The sequence below is a fragment of the Pleurodeles waltl genome, chromosome 10, assembly GCF_031143425.1.
Source record: "Pleurodeles waltl isolate 20211129_DDA chromosome 10, aPleWal1.hap1.20221129, whole genome shotgun sequence".
Taxonomy (NCBI): domain Eukaryota; kingdom Metazoa; phylum Chordata; class Amphibia; order Caudata; family Salamandridae; genus Pleurodeles; species Pleurodeles waltl.
The window spans coordinates 150,021,848-150,044,820 of record NC_090449.1 but is presented as its reverse complement, the minus strand read 5'-3'; the positions used below and the strand labels follow the sequence as shown (position 1 = coordinate 150,044,820).

The 22,973-nt window shown below is 41.3% G+C and overlaps 1 protein-coding gene across 1 annotated transcript in view; it reads left to right on the top strand.

Moving 5' to 3' along the window:
- The first annotated feature begins 6,376 nt into the window (after positions 1 to 6,376).
- COPS3 (COP9 signalosome subunit 3) overlaps positions 6,377 to 22,973 on the top strand; it is a 146,011-nt gene continuing 129,414 nt past the window's right edge. Inside the window, exon 1 of the mRNA XM_069210061.1 lies at positions 6,377 to 6,612. Coding sequence (XP_069066162.1) covers positions 6,558 to 6,612 — 55 coding nt within the window. The 5' untranslated portion in view covers positions 6,377 to 6,557. The remainder of the gene's footprint in view (positions 6,613 to 22,973) is intronic.

Below are 22,973 nucleotides of genomic sequence, written 5' to 3'. Positions count from 1 at the left end.
AATTTCCATAATAGGCACATCAGGATAAATTATATGCACCTGTGTCGGTTGCATCTGAGTCTGCACTACAGGAGTAGTAGGCACATTAAGACTACTTTGCACTACATTCTGTGTCAGGCTAGCATTAACCTGCACCGGATTCACTATCCCATTAACCTGTGTCGGGCTGTCGGATCAATACTAGTACTTGGACCACTCTCATGCACCATATATGGTAGTGGTCGATGCCTTAATATCTGTGTAATAAACTTGTCATCGTCCGATTTATCCTCTACTATTGAAGACTTTCTAGCCTCCTTACTCTCGGATGGACTCTTATTAGTTTTCCTAGTAGCTTTCTTTCCTTCCTTCTCATTCTCTTGCGTTATTGCCGGAAACAACGTATTCCCTTGAATAGTCTACATCCTCCATGCTTTCTGAACGCAATCCCATCTAGTCTCCGCTATAGTCTTTTCTGCCTTTCTCATCTTCATCTCGAATTTCAATTGCTGTTGCTGTCTTGCTCCTAGTTCCCAAATCGCTAATGCCTCAAACTGTGCTGGTCTCGGAAGGGGCTTTGATTCATATAACATCATCTGTAAATGCTCCAAAATCCTCAAATTGAATGTCCCATTTGTAGGAAATGCTAAGTTCCCATCTTTCTCTGTCAATTTGCACCATTGCTTTAACTAAAGACATGCCGCGACACATATCTCTTCCATTACAATGTAAGCTGGAGTATTCTATGGCGGTGTACCCTCTCCTGCACTCGCTGTAATGTACGTATCTCTCCTTAGGGGACTTTTTAATGCTTTGAATATGTTAATATTTTCTATTTGTTGTTATTCGAAATCAAATCAGGAAGTGACTTTTAATCCCAAGATTCCTTTAATCTATGATCACAACCAATTGCCTCTCACTGACAGCTGCCAATCCGGGCGCTACCCTTCTCACTAACTGATTTATTCCAGCGCGGCTCCATTGGCGTCACACGTACTGCGGCTGACAAAGTCTTGCGGCTTGCCTTCCTTCACTCCAATTCACACAAAACTAATGCAAATATTATGAGCACTAATCAAAAACCAAAAACCAAAAAAACAAATCTGCTGGTGTACTACATGAAAGGTAACACAATCGCTACGGAAATCTTACGGATTTTTCACTGTTACCTCTTCTTTCTCGGTCTCCCAGATGCGCAAGTAAAATTCGACCCGCAAATTTTACTCTCAACCGATTAATGGGTCTGTCCAGGTGCACACAGGACCCGCCAAATCTCAGTCGACATTTTCTTTCACCCACTCACACACTGATTTGTTGGCCACGCCTGATCAACCTACTAACCCAGACAAATTACAACATAAACCAAGTGTCTCATACACTTTTCAATATACTCTGGAATCTTGGAACACGCAGCATCCGTACATCAACAACCATGTGGACAATTTTTTAGCACAAAGCACCATCCACATATGAAGTTTGATGACTTCCCTACTTTCACACTGCAGAGTATGCACACTCCTACTACAGCTTCATTTGGAGTACACAAACTCCCTAAAACACTCACAAACCTCACAATTCACCTGTGATTTGCATAAGCTGTGCAAGCGCAACCTACATCACTCACTCTATCACTAGAACGTCGGGAACATCCTCAAACAACCATTAGCAGGTTCCAGGATCTGGGAAAATCATTTCTGGGCTTAAGGGAACATCATTTTCTCTCCAATTATCATCATTGAAAAACAAAATTAAAATCTCAATACTATTGAACCCTCAGAGAACCAACTCACTGAGCTGTCACCATTTATGGGAACACCTGTTACTGTGTACTGCGCGTTTATGGTAAGCTCTTAAGGTGATGAACCATCAGTCTCTTTACTCTGTCTGTTATCACTCTGTACCAGACATCTATGGCACACTCTTAAGGAGGCAAACCATCAGTCTGCTACCATCACAGTTAGCGCGCCAGACCGTAATAAGTAAACTAACAAAGCGGCGCGAATCGGTAGATGAACCGTTTGACACGCAATTAAGATGTTCTTGGCATAGATCCAGTACGTAATCAATACACAATTATCAACAATCAATTAGTAATAAATAAATCAATAATCAATGGAGTCAGTAATTGCCATGCACCATGACCTTTCATTCATGAATAACCACACATTTAGTGAAAGTTTAGAATGTTTATTTCCCTATATTAACAACGCTAAGATAATGTAGATTAATCTCAAAATCAAATGAAACGCATACAGAAACAATACTGGTTGTCCAAAGCAGCGGAAGAAACGCTTTCTAATCAAAGCTTGAATTACAATTCTAAAGTTATGGTGCAAATCAATCGCAAAATCAGCTGCGCAATGAAATGAAGTACATGAAGTTTAGCAGAGAAATTTATCAAGCATTAGTCCCTGTTATCATAAGACGGGATCCTTAAGTAACGTCAGATCAGCATCAGCATCATGGGCTTCATGCAAAACAAATTTAGTAACACAAATTTGGAAAAAAACATCTAACTATGGCTTTATCAGAATAGTGCAGTTGGTACCTGGAAAGAAAAGGCAAATATGCATGGTAATCACAGTTCAGAATATACCTATCCTCAGGGTGGATCAGCGAAGCAGAATCAGTCTTCGTCCTCAGGACATCAGGAGATCAGCAAAGCATCAGGCTTCAGCATCAGCAATTATAAAAGGGCAAAGACATTTAACATTAAAGTTAAGCATGTCTCTAGTAAAGACACATAAGAAAATAATACCCTCTTGATCAGGAAAATATGAGCAGAATAAGCCAGAATGTCTGAATGGTCCTCTTCTTTCTCTGCAGTGTCGTTATATTAAAGTTTCCTAAACTATCCCCTAATTCCCTATTGGTCAGTTAATCGTATGTTCACACTCTATCCAATAAAACTAATATCCTAACTCTATGAATTCTAATATTTCTCGGATCTCATATTGTTGATTGGTTCGTCTTATGATGTCCTCATCTTCTGGCTTGTCAGGTAACAATATTGTTGCAGCTTCACTCCAGTCAGTATCTTCATTGTTCTTGGCCCAGGAAAGTCAGTCTCACACACATTACACATAAAAAGTTGCATTAGCAATAATATCATCTCCTGGCAGTCGGTTCGCACAAAAAGCTTCCGTTATGAGCACATTTAAACAATACAATAGACATTCACAGTTTAATTCACTTGGTCAGCATTTTTATTAAACACAAAGAAATACAGCTTTATATGAGGCCTGGCAAAATTGGCCAAGACATTCGCTAAGTTAAGGCCTACAATTAATAAAGCTTACTTTATAACTCTCAATATGACATATTACTGCATTAATCTAACATATATTCAATATTGCATACTATTTAATCATTGATTAGCACATATCGTTAACATTGGTGGCCATTCTTTGTGATCACATTTTCAGATGTGTGTATTATTTTTCTACGTTATTACATTTTCTTCATAACCTTATTATTCAAAATACATAAACACTCATTTATCATTTTTATTAAGACACCTACGCTACCAAAGTCTATAGTGCACATTAGTCCCAGGGACTCCCTCCACATACTACAAATGTGAACAACAGGACCGTCTTACAATTGCTGGTGTGCCGAGGTTATTGGTCTCCAGCAGTTGCTCAGTGTCCTCCATAGCTCCATTAAGTCCATTATGTTCCCAGGTGACCGAGCTCCGTCCTGTTGGTTCCCTGGTGACCAGGCAAGCGGATGAACAATGCGCATTGTGCAGCTCAGAGGTGCCGAGCCAGACTAGAAAAGAAGCCTCACCATTCTTCCACAAACACTCACCTAAAACAAACAAATCCTCTGAACAACGATGGATGCCTACAGCAATACTTGAATTGTTCAGGAACCAGTGCTTTAAATGGGCCGGTACTGCCCAGTCCTGATTACCTGCACTTTTTTTATTTAGAAAGGGAGAGTACTTGCACTTCTTAGGAAAACCTTAATACTTTTAATTAGAGAGTACTGTCAATTCTCAGAAACAAGCAGGTACTCTGGGGAGTACCTGCACTAGATACTCTGGAACAGAGTACCTGCACTTCTATTTTTCCATTTCAAGCACTGACAGGAACGGCTATAAGTAAGAAGAAACAGCATGCTGCATTACAACTAATCATTGTGAAACTATGTAGCGTAGTCCAAGTACAAAAAGGCCAGCGTTAGCGTTATTGAGGAATCCGAAATCAAGTGTCAAGTCAGCTCCTCTTTTTGGCCCCGTGGTGTCAGAAGGTGCTTATAATGCGTGACTAATGTGCATTTTAGTGCAGCGATGCGGTCCACCACACTAAAATGTGTTAGTCTAACCCCTGATACGCCAATGGTATGGGGATTGCTCCCATTTTCGGGCAAAAATATGTTAGAGGGAAATCTGTTAATAAAATAAAACAAATCATTTTGACACAATAATATAAATTTAATCGATTTTCAGCTGGGAACAACAGGCAGTCTCACATAGAGGCCATGACTGAAGTTCTAAGTTCTGGTTCAAACACCAGTAGCATTTATACTGTAAAAACCACAAAAAACTGTGGTCAAGAGTTCAGCATTTACGTAAGCAACTACAAGCAGTACAGATAAGGTAATGAGGTGCCTCTGGAAAGAAGCACTTGAACTTGTTGGCCTCATGGGTGGGCAAGTTACACTGACGTCATTCACCATATCTATCTTTCTGCACAACAAGAGATTATATGTTGCGTGCTGCTCAAGGTAGCCCTCCCTTGCAAATACTTATCTGACCCTTTACACAGTTCCCCTTAACACAATATGAATGACTTATGGTTTTTAGGACCCCTGTGCTAAGGGAGGATACACCCTTCTGTTCCACCCTGTTCATGCTAAGTGAACATTATGAAAGCAACAGTTGGTGCAGCTTTAAAGAAAAACTCTCTTTTTAATGTGGCTGGGGCCTCTTGTGTGTTTCAGCACAGCTAACTTAACAATGCAGCATGTATATATGTTTCCTAACTAATAAGTGTTTGTTTGTCCTAAATATGACCTGCCTTTTCTATTGATCCCACAGTCTGTCTTTTTTAACATGTCATGTATTAAACCTTTCACTACTTACATTGGTTTACAACTATCTAGCCTAAAATGTTTGTATTGGGATTTGGGAACTTATGTTTGTTTGTATGTGATGTATTCCTATTCTTCCTACATCAAATACCACACATTTGTTCATGTTCCGAAATACTGGGTCCTTGTGCAAAATCAAGAATGTCTTCTTCTCTTAACATGGGGAGTCTGCCACTTCTTTGACATTTATGAAAAAATAGGGCCTCAGCCCTGTCGAGTGACACGAACCAGTAGCTAATTTAATTCATTTCAGTGTCGGTGTCCGCAGCACCGCACTGAAATGTAAAGTCGCGCAAATCAAGCTCCTCTTGTCATTTATACTGGAGCTTGGCGGCCTACATTGAAGATCCTAGGCCAGGGGTCGACGAGAGATGAGGTTGCCATGGTTACGACACAGCTAGGGCGCAAAAAAATGGGTGTTGTCGCTACTTTGTTTTATTAACAACCACGTGCGTGCGCTGTGCTGAAGCGTCCATATGCATGCACACATCGGAACGGAACCATCCATGGCTGGGATAAGGCGCAACACTCACATTCGAGAACAGGAAATGTCTGTGCAGTGTGATGCACAAAGTCACATCCCGAGAGTTCCAGGCTCTGCAGTGGTCACTACTCTCCTACCTACTTTGGCTGCCTTGTTTGCCCGAGGCAGAGCCATTGAAATGTCAAGTATAAGAACACGAAATATATGTATATGACACACATGTGCAGGCCGAAAACTTGGCAGCTATGAGTCTGCTGAAAATTATTTACAAAGTGATTTTATCTTGTATCCGTTGCTATAAGTTTATATTTCGACGGGGCAAACACCAGTTTAAACTGGTTTTGAAGACAGTGTATTGGGATTGACAACGAAATAACAACACTGTCGGTTTAATATTGGTCAGGCTGCAATCCTAGAGGACCATCGAATGCTGGAAGTACTGCTAAAATGTGTTTTTCTCTAAAAACCTTGTATAAGCAAAGCACGTGTAGTCTATCTTCCCTTTTGTGTGCTAACTTCAATCAATGGGAAAGCAGGAGACGTTATGGCCACGCTGCTGACTTTGAAACTTGGTTCGAATCGCGGTGTCGGCTCAACATCCTATGATTCTCGCAAAATCACTTAATCTCACCGTGCGTAAAAAAAGTTAATGTGACATTGAGTGTTATAACTTGGTCTTCTGTGAAGCGCCCCAATACCTTCTTGTCGACTTCGTGCTAGCTAATACTGCAAAAAAAAAAAAAATCTGCCAATAGGTCCTCGTCGGCTTCCGTGGGACAGCCAGTCAACTCCCTTGACACAAACAAAGCGCATGCGCAGTGGAGACGATTTTCACGCTGACCCAACGGCTGAAGCTTCCTGAGTGCTGCCGCCGAGAGCTGAGCTCTCCTTCGCGCAACTGCTGTTGCCCACCTCACTCTCCCCACTGGCTCCGGCAGCCAGTGGAACCCCCAACCCCTCTGCAGGAGAGAGCGAGGTGCAGGTGGTGGCGGAGAAGATGGCGTCCGCCTTGGAGCAGTTCGTGAATAGTGTCCGACAGTTATCTTCTCAAGGTAAAAGAAGACCCCCCCTTTTTCTATCCTTGTGCGCTACCCTTTCCTGCATCCCTTTCCCTGTGTGCGCCTGAAGGAGTGAGAGAACCGAGTCTGGTCGAGAGACCCATGACAGCTAGAACATATAGTGCGCATGCCCTGGGACCTGTTGTCCTGTTTCGCGGCCATTCCACAGTCAGGCGATATGTCATTGTTTTATAAATGTTTTGCAGATTATTCCAACTCCTTGTTATATGTTGATGCGCTATTGACATTCCGCCTACCCCAACATGGTTACTCCAGCGGACAAGGCCCCGTCCATTCATGCTTTTAATGAGGTTTCTATGATTGGGCTTTTGACCGTATGCTTTTGCCGGGCCCCCTACTTTTCTGTTATTTACGGACTGATCGCTCTAGTGATAGATTGCTATAGTTTTTTGACTGGCAATAGACGGTATTGGTCGTTGGACAGGTGGAGAACCCTGGGCGTCATGTGCACGTCGCAAAACGTCTTTTGATCTTAAATAGTCAGGAATATCCCCCCTCCCCGCCGTTTACAATGTTGTGGTGTGTGGTCCTTTAGGCTATGCAACTTACCACATACAATGTATTATATTGGTATTTATATAACGCTTTACTATCTACATCTTACGAGATCAACATTGTACTCTTTAAGGTGAAAACATCGCTGTATCATTTATATACTGCTTGCTACTTCTTATGAGGCCGTTAATTGTTCGATGCTGTGTTACATTATGGTATGCTCTTTTTCAATGTAAGGGTGTTGATGGTACTTTGACCTATTAGGGGCATGCTGGGTGAGCTTTGAAGGCGTAAAGTATGTCTGCTGCACCTAATGCATGGCTCGTTACATAAAGTGTGAACATTTACGCAGCTACACGTGTGCTATAGTTACTACCTTAATTTTAACGGATTGTATAATCGGAGGAGACCGCCATAGTTCATCTGTGGGGTTCACCAGAGTAGGCAGTTCATGGAATCCACCCGAGGGGTGACAGTGGACCGACCTTACCAGCACACTGTTCAGCTACTGGGGCGGACTACTGGAGTCCACACAATAAAAATATGAGAGGCGCTGTTAAGTAGTGAGGCAGTGCTATAGGGAGTCCACCCAGGAAAAACCAAGGACCAACTCCATTTGGTCAGTGTCAAGCAGCAGGTAGCAAAGCATGTAGTCCACCGGGGAGTGTTAGAGGAGCAACCACATGTGAGGCAGTATAAAGTAACCAGGGATAACTCCATTGGATCTTCCTAGCTGCAACAGTGAGCCAAAGCCACTATATTGACTATTAGGCACACAGGAACTACCATATGGAGCCTGTGTAGGGGCCACAAATGATTACATCGGGAGGATGTGTAGGTGAAGTGGTTGCTCAACTTTGGTTTAGAGTCCACATGTGAGCATTAAGGCGCAACGTAAGTTATTGATAGACATTACAGTCTGTTGGGTTCTCCAGTAGTATCAGATCATAAGCCTACATGATAATTCATTACTTAGTCAACTGAGATCTGCCTATTTTCTCACTCCCCATGGATTGATTGATGCTCTTATGAGTCAGGTGTGGTGCGGAATAGGAGGGAGAAGGCACAGCTCAAGACAGAATATGGTCTCCTGAGCGTGTCTTCCTGTTGATTGACATTTACTCCAAAAGTGTGTGTGGTAAAGGAAGTATTACTTAAAGGATACTGGGCTTCAGCTACCATAGGGTGGCATGCTTCATCACTGGGTTCGTTCCTCACCTGCATACAGTTTCACATAACGTATCCAGGCTTATCTGCGAGTAATTTTTGTGGGGAAATGAAATGAAGTGATGTGATTACCAGTTAAGTGCTGAATGAGGTCCTCTGTAAAGGTGACATAAATTCTAAGAGTATAATATCTCTAACCTTGATACTCAAGGGAAAGTGAAAGGATCGAATTAAAGTAAACAAAAATTACCTTTTGGTAGACCAAGTCATTGTTTTTGTTGGGAGTCACACAAAGGTAACTTAACGAGTGGGATCTATTCACCCTGCTAGTTTTTTGTAGAAGGGCACTTAAAAAAAAATATATTGTATATCAGCAAAATGTGAATTTTCTCTGGCTAGAGTGAAGGAACGTTTAATTATTTCATGTACAAGAAGTGAGGATTATGTTTTGGTTTTCAATTATCTCTTCTACTGATGACAGTAGGCATCATTACACATTTTATAAAAAAAAAATACATTTTCCAGTTTGTCATAATTAATACTAAATTGCTAATTTCTTTCAGTTGACTTCCATGTTTTCTGTATAGATCCATCCATCTTTTTTTCCGTCTGATTCTTTTTCTTTTTTATTTTTTTTATTTTTGCTCCACCAGTACCAGAACAGCTCTAAATTGTCTGCTTTATTTTGCAGCAGACAGGTTTGTAGTTTATACTTGCATTCAGAACCTTCGAAATCAAATATTGTAATAATGAATTGAGGGTCTCAAAAGCTAAATCTACTAACTGTATTATATCATTAAAAATAAAATATCCAGTGGGCAAATAAAAAATAAATAAATAAAAAAAACTCAAATTACTGTACCATTTTTGTATAGTTACTGCAGAGTTTTTACAGAGAAGCAAATCAGTTTTCATCGGAGATGGAATGTAACCCTTGCTTCTTTGTCATTATTGGAATTCGAACTTTCCTTAAGCTAAGAAAGTTCACAACCCCTGTCTGGATAGGAAATGCATGCTATGCTTGTGTAAACAGGAATCTGTGTTAAAAGGTATCCAACCTAACCTAATGAGATGTATAATCCACTGACAGGGCTCGAAAAAGCTACTCGACCACTCACTACGGCAAGTCATATTTTATCAGGTTGAGCTATTTTTAGAATCTACTTGCCCCTTCTGGCGAGTGGACAAAAAACAAGTATTCTGTTCCATCAGATACTGAATTAGCAATTAATTTGCCTTTAAATATTATTCTTGTGCGTCAGTTTGTCTTCTTGCAATGCAAATACTTTTATGTGTGACTGCAGAGTTCCAGGATTTTGAAAGGTGAACTGTCTGACCTTTGTGAAATGAAAGGTTGTTTGTATCAGGCTTTTCCTAACACACAACATTTATATAAATAAGTCAACTTTGCAAAGATTTCAAAATATATTTCAGTAGCTGTGAAAGACCGTTTGTTTGTACTTCTGTGTGTTGAAAAAAATATTTTGATAGGTTGAAAAAAAAGCCAGAAAACTTTACTTGATGATGTGCAAATGATAAAATATGTTTCTGAAACCCAATTTTGACAGATTATTGTTAATACACTGTATATTTATAGCAGAAAAGCTGCAAGTTAGTGGGAAGGTGCTTGGACATTTCTCGGAAAATTACTGTCTGTAAATGGCAGTGTGCTACCACAACACGCTTTAGTAATATACTTATTAAAAGTGAGTGTTTAACATAAACTGAGAAACACTCCTGCCCTGATAGCAAAGCTATTAGTAAACTAAGGCAAGTCACGCATGGATCATGTGTACCCTATATGTGGGCTTGATTTATTATACATGGAGCAAACATTTTAGTGTGTTTAATCAACCAAGACAATTTTTTTACTGCTGGAATGCTGAACTCTCATATTTGAAGGTGCACTAATATGTGAGCATGAAGAAAAAGGCGACTGTAAAATATATTTGTCTAGGATCACACAATTTGAGAACAGTTTCCGGGTCAAGTACATTATAGTTAGGTCGAATAGATTATTCAGGCTACCCGACCTGCAGGTCTGGTAAACTTTTTATGATTTGTCTAGGCCTGATTCAACACATCTGGCCTGCACTCAGGAAGTACTTTTGTGTCTTGGTGGGGGAAAAAGGTTTTTCTAATCAAGATCAATAACTGCTGTACTGACTGAGGTCTAACTACCCTTCATGTGCTTTCAACCACTGAACTACACAAAGGTTTGGATGGGGTGGACAACATTAAGAAAGTATTGGACTTGGAGCTCATGGAGATTTTGAATATTAGCCCTGCTAGTGTAAATACTTTCTAACCAATGTCCATAGTTTGAACATCCGATATTAGAGTTCCTCTGTTGCGTTCTCAACATGTGCTTAAATTCTGTTAGCGATAGGTAAAACAGAGAACTCATGTGAAGAGCAAACCAGAGGTTTGGCTTAGTTCTAAAAAACAAATCACAAGTTGAGCTGACAAATAATGTTAAACAACCCTTAAAAAAAATCATTTCTTCCAGAAAGAGGGAGTCCCAGTCCCAGTCCCTCCTAGGCATAGCACTGACTGTTTTCAGAAGGTTCGGAAGTTCCCTGTAGGGCCAAACAGGAAGTAATCCTATAGGTGTTGTATGCTTTAAGCCTATGTTGCCTAACATCTCGATATTAGCAGAAGATTAACTTCTCGTGTGCTATGTTATACAATCTGCTATTAATGTTTCTTTTGATTTGTATTTAATACACTTTCCATGCATATTATTGTCCTGTTATGTGAACCTGATCAATGTATGCAGCACATATTAAATGCAGATTGTACAATCCACCATTGGTGTCGATCTCAGTGTTTACAGATGGCACACTTAAGTAAATCTTAGCAGAAAAGTAGCATAGATAAATGCAGGATTTACTAGTGTACCAGTATTTGTACTGACCGATTTTCAATAAGTTATTTGTATCTGTAGTATTATTGTTTCACAATTCATGCATATAGTATTGCAGGACTGAAAAATACCTAACCGTTAGCCAACAAAGTGAATATTTGTAATGCAAAAAAGCCTTCTTTAATTGATAAAATGGTAAAATGTGAGATGGCTGATGAGCATAATGTATTTTTTATTACGTTTGTCAGGAGTGTGGAATACCTAATCCCTGGTGCCAAGGATCCATTGTTTGGGATTAAGGACAACAACGTTTTATGGTCGTTGTGTCCACTGGACAAATATGCCTAACATAGTGCAACACAAAACCTTCGTTGCAAGTTAGTAGTCCCACAGTTACAATCAGTGAAAGCAGATTGTCTGCCAGCAAGGCAAGATTCCTAAACATATGTATAAATTGGTCTAGCTCCCCTTGCATTACTGACGGTATAAAAACGTGTACAGGCTTTTATAATGTAACAGTTTTAGGCTACTTGTAAAGCTACCTGATTGGAAGGCAAGATTGGTGATTGTCTCCTTTCCAAAATAAAATGTTACACACATAATGCAACTTGAAAATAAATATTTTCTAATCTATTATGCACCTTTAAATGCTCTTAAAAATCGTATCATTAGCAAAACATGTTTGCAAACCATTTTTTTTTTTTTTTTTTTTTTTTAAAGATTAATAATGGAGAATCAGTGTAAAACCATTATGGGGAAAAATGAATTAAGGGCTCAATTCACAACAAACGTGCCCCATAGATGTATATATTGTTTTGCTCTAAATTTACAACTGCCAAGAATTCACTTTTCCCTCGAAAATGTTTTAGTCCTATCCTAGCCAGGAGTACATTTCCAACCTTTTCCAACATGGGAATAGATTAGAGAGCAGTTGGTGAGTATCCGACATGTATTTTTTGGGGTTTACTGATTCATGGGGCATTTAAAACCTGGAACTACTACTTCCCATCACCCTCTAGCCCCTGAAAGATGGCAGAGTCGCAGTTTTGTTCTAATCGAAACCCTGATATGATGTTATCACTGGCATACTGGGAGAGACTGTTACCAGAGCTCTTATGATATGAAAATTCTGACACAATTTTTTATCACACTGCATGGCACTAAAGGAACAGGTGGATTTTTTTTTACATGACATGTAGGTTTATAAAGCATTTCGCCCCATAGTCAAGTAAATATTTTGTAAAATTGCAGAGCCCTTGTTTAAAAACATGGTAACCTCTTACCCAACTAAACATTTTATTGCTTATAGCTCAACAAATAATATAGCTGTTAAGTGGCACATTTTATACATATTTATGTCTCCTAACTGTACCAATTTCATGTACTTTTTTTTTCCCCCCTTTTGAGTAAATACTAACGGTATTGTACATGTTTGTACAGAGTGCGTACAATTTGGCTTATCTTTTGTTTCTAAGGTACCTCAGTTTTGTGTAGAGACTAGATTGCAGACTAAGGTGTAAATAGTGATTGACCAAGGATGACTCAATTCAGTTGAGGGAAATACGTGAGATTGGTTTCCAGGTGGCACAGCTAGGGATGTATCCATTAGAACATGTCTCCACCTTTGTCTAAAGCTTTCAGTGACGTAATGTGAAATACATTATTTGCAATGCCCACTATTGGTGCAAAATTTACACACTGCAGCCCACACTCCGGATCGTTTCTTCCTGTCATTAATCTGTGTAAATCAGTCAAGTAGCTAACTCAAGAGACACCCTGAAATTTATGTATTGTCATATTTATTATTGTTTTTGTGCACAAACAAGTTACGTTGGTTGTTTATCTCTGCAAATATGACTATGCTGCTCCATCTAAAGTAGGAAGAAGGGGCAAATCCTGGTGCCTTTAACTAACTCTGCCCACATCTTTACCTGCACTCTAAACTCCCGCAATAAAAAAAACAAACAAAAAAAACTCCTGTGGTGTTAGCCCAGCTTTCTGCTGCACCGAGGGTATCTGAGATGAGTGCAACAGGGAGGAAGAGGGAAGCAGTAGCTGTAAAGGGAAAACAAAAACGCAGCTCATTTTAGTCCAGGAGTTCTAAGAAACTTTAGGCTGCGTCAGAGCCATACATCTTGCGTAAGCCTTCATTGGTTTGCCCATCTACACACACTACTTTAAAATCACAGAGCTCTACATACCTACAAAGAGCCCAACGTAATACCCTGAAGACACTGACACACTGGCAGATATTTCCCTAGCCGTTCACTTGCTACAGGAAAGTGATCCTCTCAAATAGCTACAATGAACAAGTTTGGTGTATTTTTCCTCCCTTATCAACTGTAATTAATTGAAATGGTCACCAGGTCTGCATCAGCAAGATAAAACGTTCTGCACACCAACCACATATTTCCTTCTTTGTCAAATAGTATTGCTTGAATTTATTAAACATGCCTGTCTGCACATCCCAACCAGTTCTGAAAGTTCAGGGACCTGCTGTCGTCTTCAGAAGTCCTCCAGGCAACCAACTTGTAGAGACCGTGCACCATTGATGATGAAAACAAGCCATGGATATGGAGGCACCATTTTGCGCAAAGTAATTGGAACACCACCAGGTTTGGCTTACAGTGATCTGAGTCCCTTGGATAGCAGTAGTTAAGCCAGTTACCATGTTTGCTGCTCTTAACAAGCACTGTAAGTCCGTGGTCAAAGGTACTAAACTCTTGTGCTAGGTTCTTTAGCATTTGTCCCTGTCTAGTAGGAGGATACAGAGTTGGGTAAAGTCCTTTGGCGTGCCTTTGCCCACTAGCAGCTCTAAACCTTTGATGTTTAACTATCCATAGGATCATTTCCTTTTCTTTGTGACATCCCCACTACAAGCTCATTAGGCAGCCTGCTGCTGGTATCTGATTCTGCTAATTGGACCACATTCAACAAAAACTATCAATTAATAAAGATTGTGTGCACCCGATCCAGTGTATGTTGTGGGTATGGTGTGCAGTGCAAGGTGTGGGCTAACTAATAAATCTATCTATTAGTTGCTCTGCATGTGCGAGGGAGATTAGTCATCAGAATGTCTCATCACGTTACAATTTCTCAAAGAGGCTTCACACTAGACTGAAGCAGTCACAACCTTTACTTTATTTCTGTTGAAAAGGGTCTCTCGCCGGGTGGTAATGAACACAGTGATCTTACACAGGCATGTAGACCACAGCGTCGGACTAAGGAATGAACTGGGCTGCTCTGTGTCCAGTGCACCGTCCAGGTCTTTAGATCCCTGCAATAATCTCCATCTTACAAATTTGAGAAGCCCTGTGCACAGGATCCCGGGCAACATTGGGGCAGCATTTGCATTTGAAATGATCAACAAATAGATATCTTTACACAGCGTAAGGTAGAGTACACTTAAGACAGTTATAGAAGTAAAACATTAAGATACAGAGTGGTCAGTGATTGAGGCTACTTTGGTCTCGGCTACTAAAGTGTCCATCCTCATTCTGAATCATTAAGATTGTCAACATTGGGAGCAATCTTTGTGGGCATCCCTGATTGGGGAACACCAGCTCACAGGTAACTGTCTGGGAAAGGGGCTGGTAGCCGCCAGCACCGGAGTAAGATAAGTATGCAAATAAAGTGTTGATTCTGTTGCTGTGTGCTCACACTTATGTCTCTTACTGGGGTTATGTTTACGTTTCTGTGAGTGCAGATGTAGGTATGTGTGAGTAGTATGAGTGGTGCCTACTGCATCCCTCCGATAAAATGCAAGCCCTAACGCAATAGTGGCAATTATTGTTGTTGTCATCAGTGGGATTATGCCCATTGCCCACCCATGCTGTCAGTGGACGTACTGACAGAATAGTGTTCATTCTTGACATATTTGGTACATCCATGGGATTGTAGTGCCCACTTGTGCCATAATAGCGTTCCTGGCAGTATGGTGATTATTGGCATATTGAGTGCCTCCATTGCACAGTGGTGCCCAAGTTCGACATAACGTTCAGCCTGATAAGTACAATGGTAATTACTATCTTATTGTGAGCAGACAATGGTGTAGCTCTCAACATATTGTGAGCACACATGGCACCCATACCTCCTGGAAGGCTGACCACTGCATTTTGGTGGTCATTTATAACATTAAATATTTAGGCATACATGGCATGTTCATACCCACACTAGCATAATGCTGGCCCTGTTTTAATTGTGGTAATTTGTGGGATATTGTGTGCAACTATAGTATAGCGGCAAGAAACGTTTGTAAATACGTTTGAATACAGTATATTTTGAGCAGACCTGAAAGAGCAACTCTTGCAAGTGAAAATATGTAATTTGTGTACGTGCATGCCCAATACACAATTCTAGTGCATTTTTAAATAATTTATTTCTCGGTTGTCCTCATCCACTGATTGCTTATTTTAATAGCGTCTTTTTTTCTCCTTTATTCCCCCACTCAATATCTTCCTTTTTTTTTTTTGTCTCACCTCCCGGACAGCGTGTATATTTGTTGTGAGACTTCTTGTTAGCTTACAGTGTTAGAGTCCTTACATTACTTACCCTTGGTTGACTTAATTGTCACTCACATTTACCTGCTTCTTATTCGTTAGCTTGTTTGTGCTTTTCTTCCTCATCTTTTTTTTTTTTTTTTTTTGTCCCCCCTTGTGGAACCTGGATGCATTTCTGTGTCCGTCCACTGCTTGCTTTTTCAAGTTAGACTATTTTTTTTTCTCCACATAACTAGTCCACAAGTGCATGTATTTCAGCTGTCTCCTTGGTGTGCTTCCCTTTCCCTTCGTGTTGCTCTCTCTTGTCTGTGCTTCTTCTCTTCACACTCCTGTTGCTCTCACCATTTACTTTTCAACCTGCTCTACTTTTCCCTGTCCATGTTAGTTTGCTTGCCTTCCCACATCCTCTGTGGTGCTTGCCTCCACCCTCCTCTTCTGTTATTCTGTCCCAACATCTACATTTCTTCCACTGGCCCTGACGCCCAAGTGTTGCTGTCTCTCACCAGTGTTTCTCTCTTTGTGCTTGACTCTCAGTGAAACTGAAGGTGTTTGGAACCGATTTGCCACAAAGCGAATGACCTGCACAGCTTTTTGGCAGCTTGACTGTAGGCCAGATACAGCGACTCTTCTAAAGGAGCACAGTGGCACCAAGATCTCTTGGACACAGAATTGCAGCCTGGGATGTCACAGTGGAGGTGGTCAGATCCTCAACTTTCTTTTGCTAAAGTGCACAACTCCTCTGACCTGTAACACCTAGTATGTTCCTGGCCTCTCAGAGATGCTCTGCAGTGTGTGCTCCAGAGGAGCAAAGTGGTCCCTCCTTTCTGCTTCACAGCTTTTACATTTAACGTCAAAAACTTCACTTTTACATCACCCCAATTTACCCTACAGACAGCATCTAGTTGTCTGTAGGGAAAAGCCTATTGTGGAACACAGTGCTCAAAGTGGGTTTTTAAAAATGGGCATAGCCAAAATAACGAAGGGCATTGTAGGAAATGTGCCTTTATGCATGATCACCCATGAGTTTTCGCCTTTTGCCGGACCCTATGTTCTTCTGGCTTTAGAGCTTTGTGCACTTTACCCCTGCTAACAAGGAATAAAGTGCTTGTGCTCTGCCTTTAAACACGGTTGACTTGGCATACTCCTAGTTGTCATATTTACCTTGCCCACAATTCTTTAGTATGTGGTACCAATTGTACACAAGGCCTACACGTTAAGTGAAACTAGTGATGGCTTATCACTGTAGTTTGACAGTAACGGTGCAAAACTTCAGCTATGACCTGTCAAACTAAACCATTTTGACAAGTAAAAAACACCCTTTTAAATATTAATTTGCCATTCTGTCATCCTTGAGGCCCAGAAGGCAGGGTGCAAGGCATTTAAAGGGTAGAAAACAGGTTGCCAAGACTGTTGTTGTGTGTCCACTCTCAGGTCGTTGAAGGACTCTGCTTTTGTCCTACCAGACACCGGTCTCTGGGTTTATTATGGATACCATGGCTGCCTCAAACTGGATTTTAGTGTTCGATTTGGGAGAATACTACCACCTTAAACTCCACCCCTCACACTCCCAACTCTCAGTTAAGTGTGGCCGAAGACTTTCACAAACTAGAAAATACCCAAAATAAGCTGAGTTGGCCCCACTTAAGTTTTCCCCATTTTATTAGGACGTGCACTAGAGTCATATCCACCCACTAGCTAGTGCCAGGCGTGAATGTGGCACTTCCAGGCACACACTTCAGAACACTTCCTGGATCTACAGAATATCAGAAGAGATCTGGACCTGCTGTCTGTGAGCTGAGAGGAGCCCTGAAGGACTGCACCTGCTCCTGTTGTGTAGCCATTTTAGCTATAGTTTTATGCATATTATTTTAGCAAACTAAGCTTGCCGCTGTTCACTTTAACCTAGATATATTTTATTCAGTTTCGTTATATTATTTTAACAAGAGTCACATTTGCGGTCTTGTTTTATTTTCTCTATCTAGCTGTTCTTCGCCTAGGTCAGCACCACGTTCTTAAACAAGACATTTCTTTCACTCTGCTTTCCTCAAGGCTGCAGTAAGATAGGTTGCCGGCAAAAGTGGTACGCTTTATCTTTAATGTTCACAGAAACCTACACACTCTTACGTGGGGATCCTTTATGGAACATCAGCTGTTTGATTATAAAAACACTATTTTAACCAATGTACGTTAGAGGGAGATTCCAACCAGATGACCACGAATGTATGCTGATTGCTGGTTGCTTCGCTACAGCTTCTTATATAGACTACAGGCCTCTTGCTCAGGTATAAGGGATGATATCTTCCCAGGGGAAACCTAAAGGGCAGAATTAGAGCTTAACATGCTGTGCTCTAACATATCGTAGGTAGGAACTATCTCTACAAATTTTAGGTCCAACATGGTAGCGTTATTTTTTGTTTTACTCTCCTTGTCACAATTTTAATCATGTTGTGCTTCATCGTCCTAGTTATTGCAATACATGCCTTATTATCTAAGATGCAGTTACTTCAATAAAACCTTATTGAATTATACTCTGCCTCTGATTGTCCTTGCATATGTGAGACTAATGTAACTGAGAGAAACGGATGAGATCTGAGTGACCACGATTCCCCTGAGGAGTCATTTATGTAATGCGCCTGGTTGCCCAATCATCCCTGCCCTTGGGTGGAGATGAGGCACTGCTAGTTAGCCGGAACAAACCGGTATTAGGCCGACAGGTGTCACATAGTCCGGGATCAGACTCAGTCCCCCGCAGTACGAGTGATTCTGCTGCCCAAATCCAGTAGTCTCATTAGGATAATGCGAGCCAACGCAACACCCCCCTCTTGTACCTAGAAAGAAGGGGCAAAAGCCTGACCTGTTCAAGCTACAGGGATGCTACAGGAAGCCTTTTCCTGTAAGTACCCAGCAGGCCATTAACAACTGGACCCTGCTGTAGACATTTGCTTGATACCCTGTGAGTCTCTAATTGTCTCAGTTGAGGTCCTGTGGGTTCTAGAAGTGTACTCCCGTGGTGGATTGAGACTTAAGACCAATGCCCTCTTTGAGTTTGGTGGGCGCCAGTGGCCGCCTGCCAAACTCATACCACCTCAGCATTTCCGCCCGCCGGCCCTGCGGTGAACAGGGCCTTAACATAGACGCCGGCTCGTAATCGAGCCAGCGTCAATGTGGCAGTGCGGCGGGTGCACCAGCACCCGTTGCGCTTTCCACTGCCCATAATTCGGGCAGTGGAATGTGCGACGGGGCTGTCCATGGGGGCCCTTGCACTGCCAATGCCAAGTGCAATGGCAGTGCAAGGGCCCCCATGGGTCCCTGGGCACTCCCTTTCTGCCAGCCTTTGCATGGCGGGGCTACCTTTCTAATTCGGGTTGAGATTTATATTGTTTTGCATTTTAACTTTATTAATGTTTTGGTACTGCATAAATACTTTACACATTGCCATAAGTTAACCCTGTGTGCTCTGTGCCGTAGCTACCAGTTGGTTGAGCCCTTGGATGTTCACCCTGACGAGGGTTTTTATTTTTTTTATTTTTTTTTATTTTTTATTTTACTTGAGGTGGTTAGTCATCTACTTCCAAGTAATAACCCAATTTCTTACAGTTGTGATTTAAAGTGTAAACTACAGTCCTGTGCTTTACACAGCATGCTGCCCGATCAGCATTTAAGTGCCTCTTTTCATCTAGACATATCGCACAACCAGAAGTCTGTTAGTGCCCACTCACTCCCACTACCTCTAGCTTCTAGGTCAGAGCTGTCAGTTTTGCCCCATTATGAACACCATAGCATAACCAAAACTCACCTGGAAACCTAAAAGCGACTTCTCTCTCATGTACCATTCAAGCATTGGAAAACCAAGTAGCTCAGCCTTTCAGACCAGAGACCTCTTGGCGTTGCCAATATTTTGTAAAGTAGATTTAAATTACAATTCAAAATTGCACTAAAGCAAAGAGTTTACAAATGTTAAATGTCAACAAATAGAATACCATATTGCTAACACTATTGGCAACGCCAGTAGCTTGCAATGATGAGACCTGTCTGCTTTGCCAGTGCTTGTCTCTGTTTCCCTCTTACATAATCTGTGCTCGCCTATGTTTTCCGTTTTGGAGTGCTGACGTTTTTCCATACTGTCTTAAGGAACATATTTAGATGCCTTCAATGAGATTACGCTGGCCTGCGAATTAACTGGGGGAGGTCTATGGTGTTCTACCCCATGGAGAGTACTCTGAGTGCTACCTTTGAATTCCCGCTCATACAGGGAGTGCAGAATTATTAGGCAAATTAGTATTTTGACCACATCATCCTCTTTATGCATGTTGTCTGACTCCAAGCTGTATAGGCTCGAAAGCCTACTACCAATTAAGCATATTAGGTGATGTGCATCTCTGTAATGAGAAGGGGTGTGGTCTAATGACATCAACACCCTATATCAGGTGTGCATAATTATTAGGCAACTTCCTTTCCTTTGGCAAAATGGGTCAAAAGAAGGACTTGACAGGCTCAGAAAAGTCAAAAATAGTGAGATATCTTGCAGAGGGATGCAGCACTCTTAAAATTGCAAAGCTTCTGAAGCGTGATCATCGAACAATCAAGCGTTTCATTCAAAATAGTCAACAGGGTCGCAAGAAGCGTGTGGAAAAACCAAGGCGCAAAATAACTGCCCATGAACTGAGAAAAGTCAAGCGTGCAGCTGCCACGATGCCACTTGCCACCAGTTTGGCCATATTTCAGAGCTGCAACATCACTGGAGTGCCCAAAAGCACAAGGTGTGCAATACTCAGAGACATGGCCAAGGTAAGAAAGGCTGAAAGACGACCACCACTGAACAAGACACACAAGCTGAAACGTCAAGACTGGGCAAGAAATATCTCAAGACTGATTTTTCTAAGGTTTTATGGACTGATGAAATGAGAGTGAGTCTTGATGGGCCAGATGGATGGGCCCGTGGCTGGATTGGTAAAGGGCAGAGAGCTCCAGTCCGACTCAGACGCCAGCAAGGTGGAGGTGGAGTACTGGTTTGGGCTGGTATCATCAAAGATGAGCTTGTGGGGCCTTTTCGGGTTGAGGATGGTGTCAAGCTCAACTCCCAGTCCTACTGCCAGTTCCTGGAAGACACCTTCTTCAAGCAGTGGTACAGGAAGAAGTCTGCATCCTTCAAGAAAAACATGATTTTCATGCAGGACAATGCTCCATCACACGTGTCCAAGTACTCCACAGCGTGGCTGGCAAGAAAGGGTATAAAAGAAGGAAATCTTATGACATGGCCTCCTTGTTCACCTGATCTGAACCCCATTGAGAACCTGTGGTCCATCATCAAATGTGAGATTTACAAGGAGGGAAAACAGTACACCTCTCTGAACAGTGTCTGGGAGGCTGTGGTTGCTGCTGCACGCAATGTTGATGGTGAACAGATCAAAACACTGACAGAATCCATGGATGGCAGGCTTTTGAGTGTCCTTGCAAAGAAAGGTGGCTATATTGGTCACTGATTTGTTTTTGTTTTGTTTTTGAATGTCAGAAATGTATATTTGTGAATGTTGAGATGTTATATTGGTTTCACTGGTAATAATAAATAATTGAAATGGGTATATATATTTTTTTGTTAAGTTGCCTAATAATTATGCACAGTAATAGTCACCTGCACACACAGATATCCCCCTAACATAGCTAAAACTAAAAACAAACTAAAAACTACTTCCAAAAATATTCAGCTTTGATATTAATGAGTTTTTTGGGTTCATTGAGAACATGGTTGTTGTTCAATAATAAAATTAATCCTCAAAAATACAACTTGCCTTATAATTCTGCACTCCCTGTATGGAGAGAGGGTCCAATCTGTTTTCTTACTATCCTTGTAAACGGAGACTGTGAATCAATACTTAATGATAATTATGTTCCAGTGTTGGACAAGCTGGCTGCACAAGTCGAGCAATGGATTTAATTTCCTCTCTCCATGGTGGGTAGAATAGCCCAGACAAAGATGCTAGCACTCCGTAAACTGTGTATTCACCAGGCTGCGAGACCTGCTCACTAGAGTCCTTTATGGTGGTAAATCTCCATGAGTAAATTGGGAAAGATGGACACAATTGATGTTCCCTCTAATTTACTGCAGGCAAGGTTATGTGGACCAAAGACATCCAATGATTCCCTATGCAAGCAAGCATAGCATTGAAGGCTACAATTAGTTAATTGTAGTGCAATGCTTTCCTGCATGGGGGCACTCTAAAGATGTGCTTCTAAAGGGTGCTTTTGACACGCTAAAGATCGTGTTGAAATTCAGTGCTAAACAGTGCATTTGGTTCCACGTTTGAGCAGTTGTTCTCATATAATTGTCACAAACTAAAATGCTCATACTAGCAGGCACATGATGACTTGAATTATTTATATGTATGATTTACATTCATATGCTAAGTGCAAATTGGCGGATTAGTTTTATAGCAGCACATGTTTTGCATTCCAGAAAAATCAATCGCCAAATAAAAGATCCCTGGTCCCTGCCCGCTGCTTCATGCTTCCCATGTTTGGTGTTCTTCTGTCACCCTGGTTTATTGTGTTAGGTAGCACCGGATAAACTGTTCAAGGGTCTCAGACACCTCACTAAGCCATATCCGCAAGGACCCAAAAATTGGGTCACCAGCTCTGATCAAGCCCCAAGAAAATCAAAAGGTGAATAAAGTATCACCCTTCTGTGGTAGAACTGTAACCACAAGAGACCACAGACGTCCACTGGTTACCCTAGTCTTACTACGTTAGAGGAAGACAAACAAAACAGCAATTGTGCAGCTGCCTGAATATTCTTTTGCTAAGAGGCATCTCAGAAGACAGTAAACACTAAAGTCGACCAATAATGTTGAAAAGATTTTTTTGTAAAACTAAGTTCCTGTCTTGCAGGTGAGGTTGCTTCACAAATATACACCTCTAAGAGTTCAGAGAAGAGGAGTTTAGGGTATGAAAGGGTGATCACTTTACCTGAAATGCAGAGGTTTGAGGAAGAAGGTAGCCTGTTGGCCCAAAAACACTGATCTGAGCTCTCATTTGGAATATTGCATCTATGCATTCTAAGTTTTTATTTAAAAAAAAATATTTACCGTCGAGCAACTATAGAATTCTTTCAAGAGTGAATAACGGTTGTTGAGTGTCTCATCCGCATCTGTGCATCAGAATTAACGAAATCTGCTTTTACAGTTGGATTAAAAGTGATTTTCCCAGAGTTACATGAGGTTGACCCAAGGTCAGGATTTGAACCTAGTTCTCCATTTGCAAAGTCATCAGCAATACCTGCAAGGCCACATCTCCCCCTGCTTAAAGCTGCT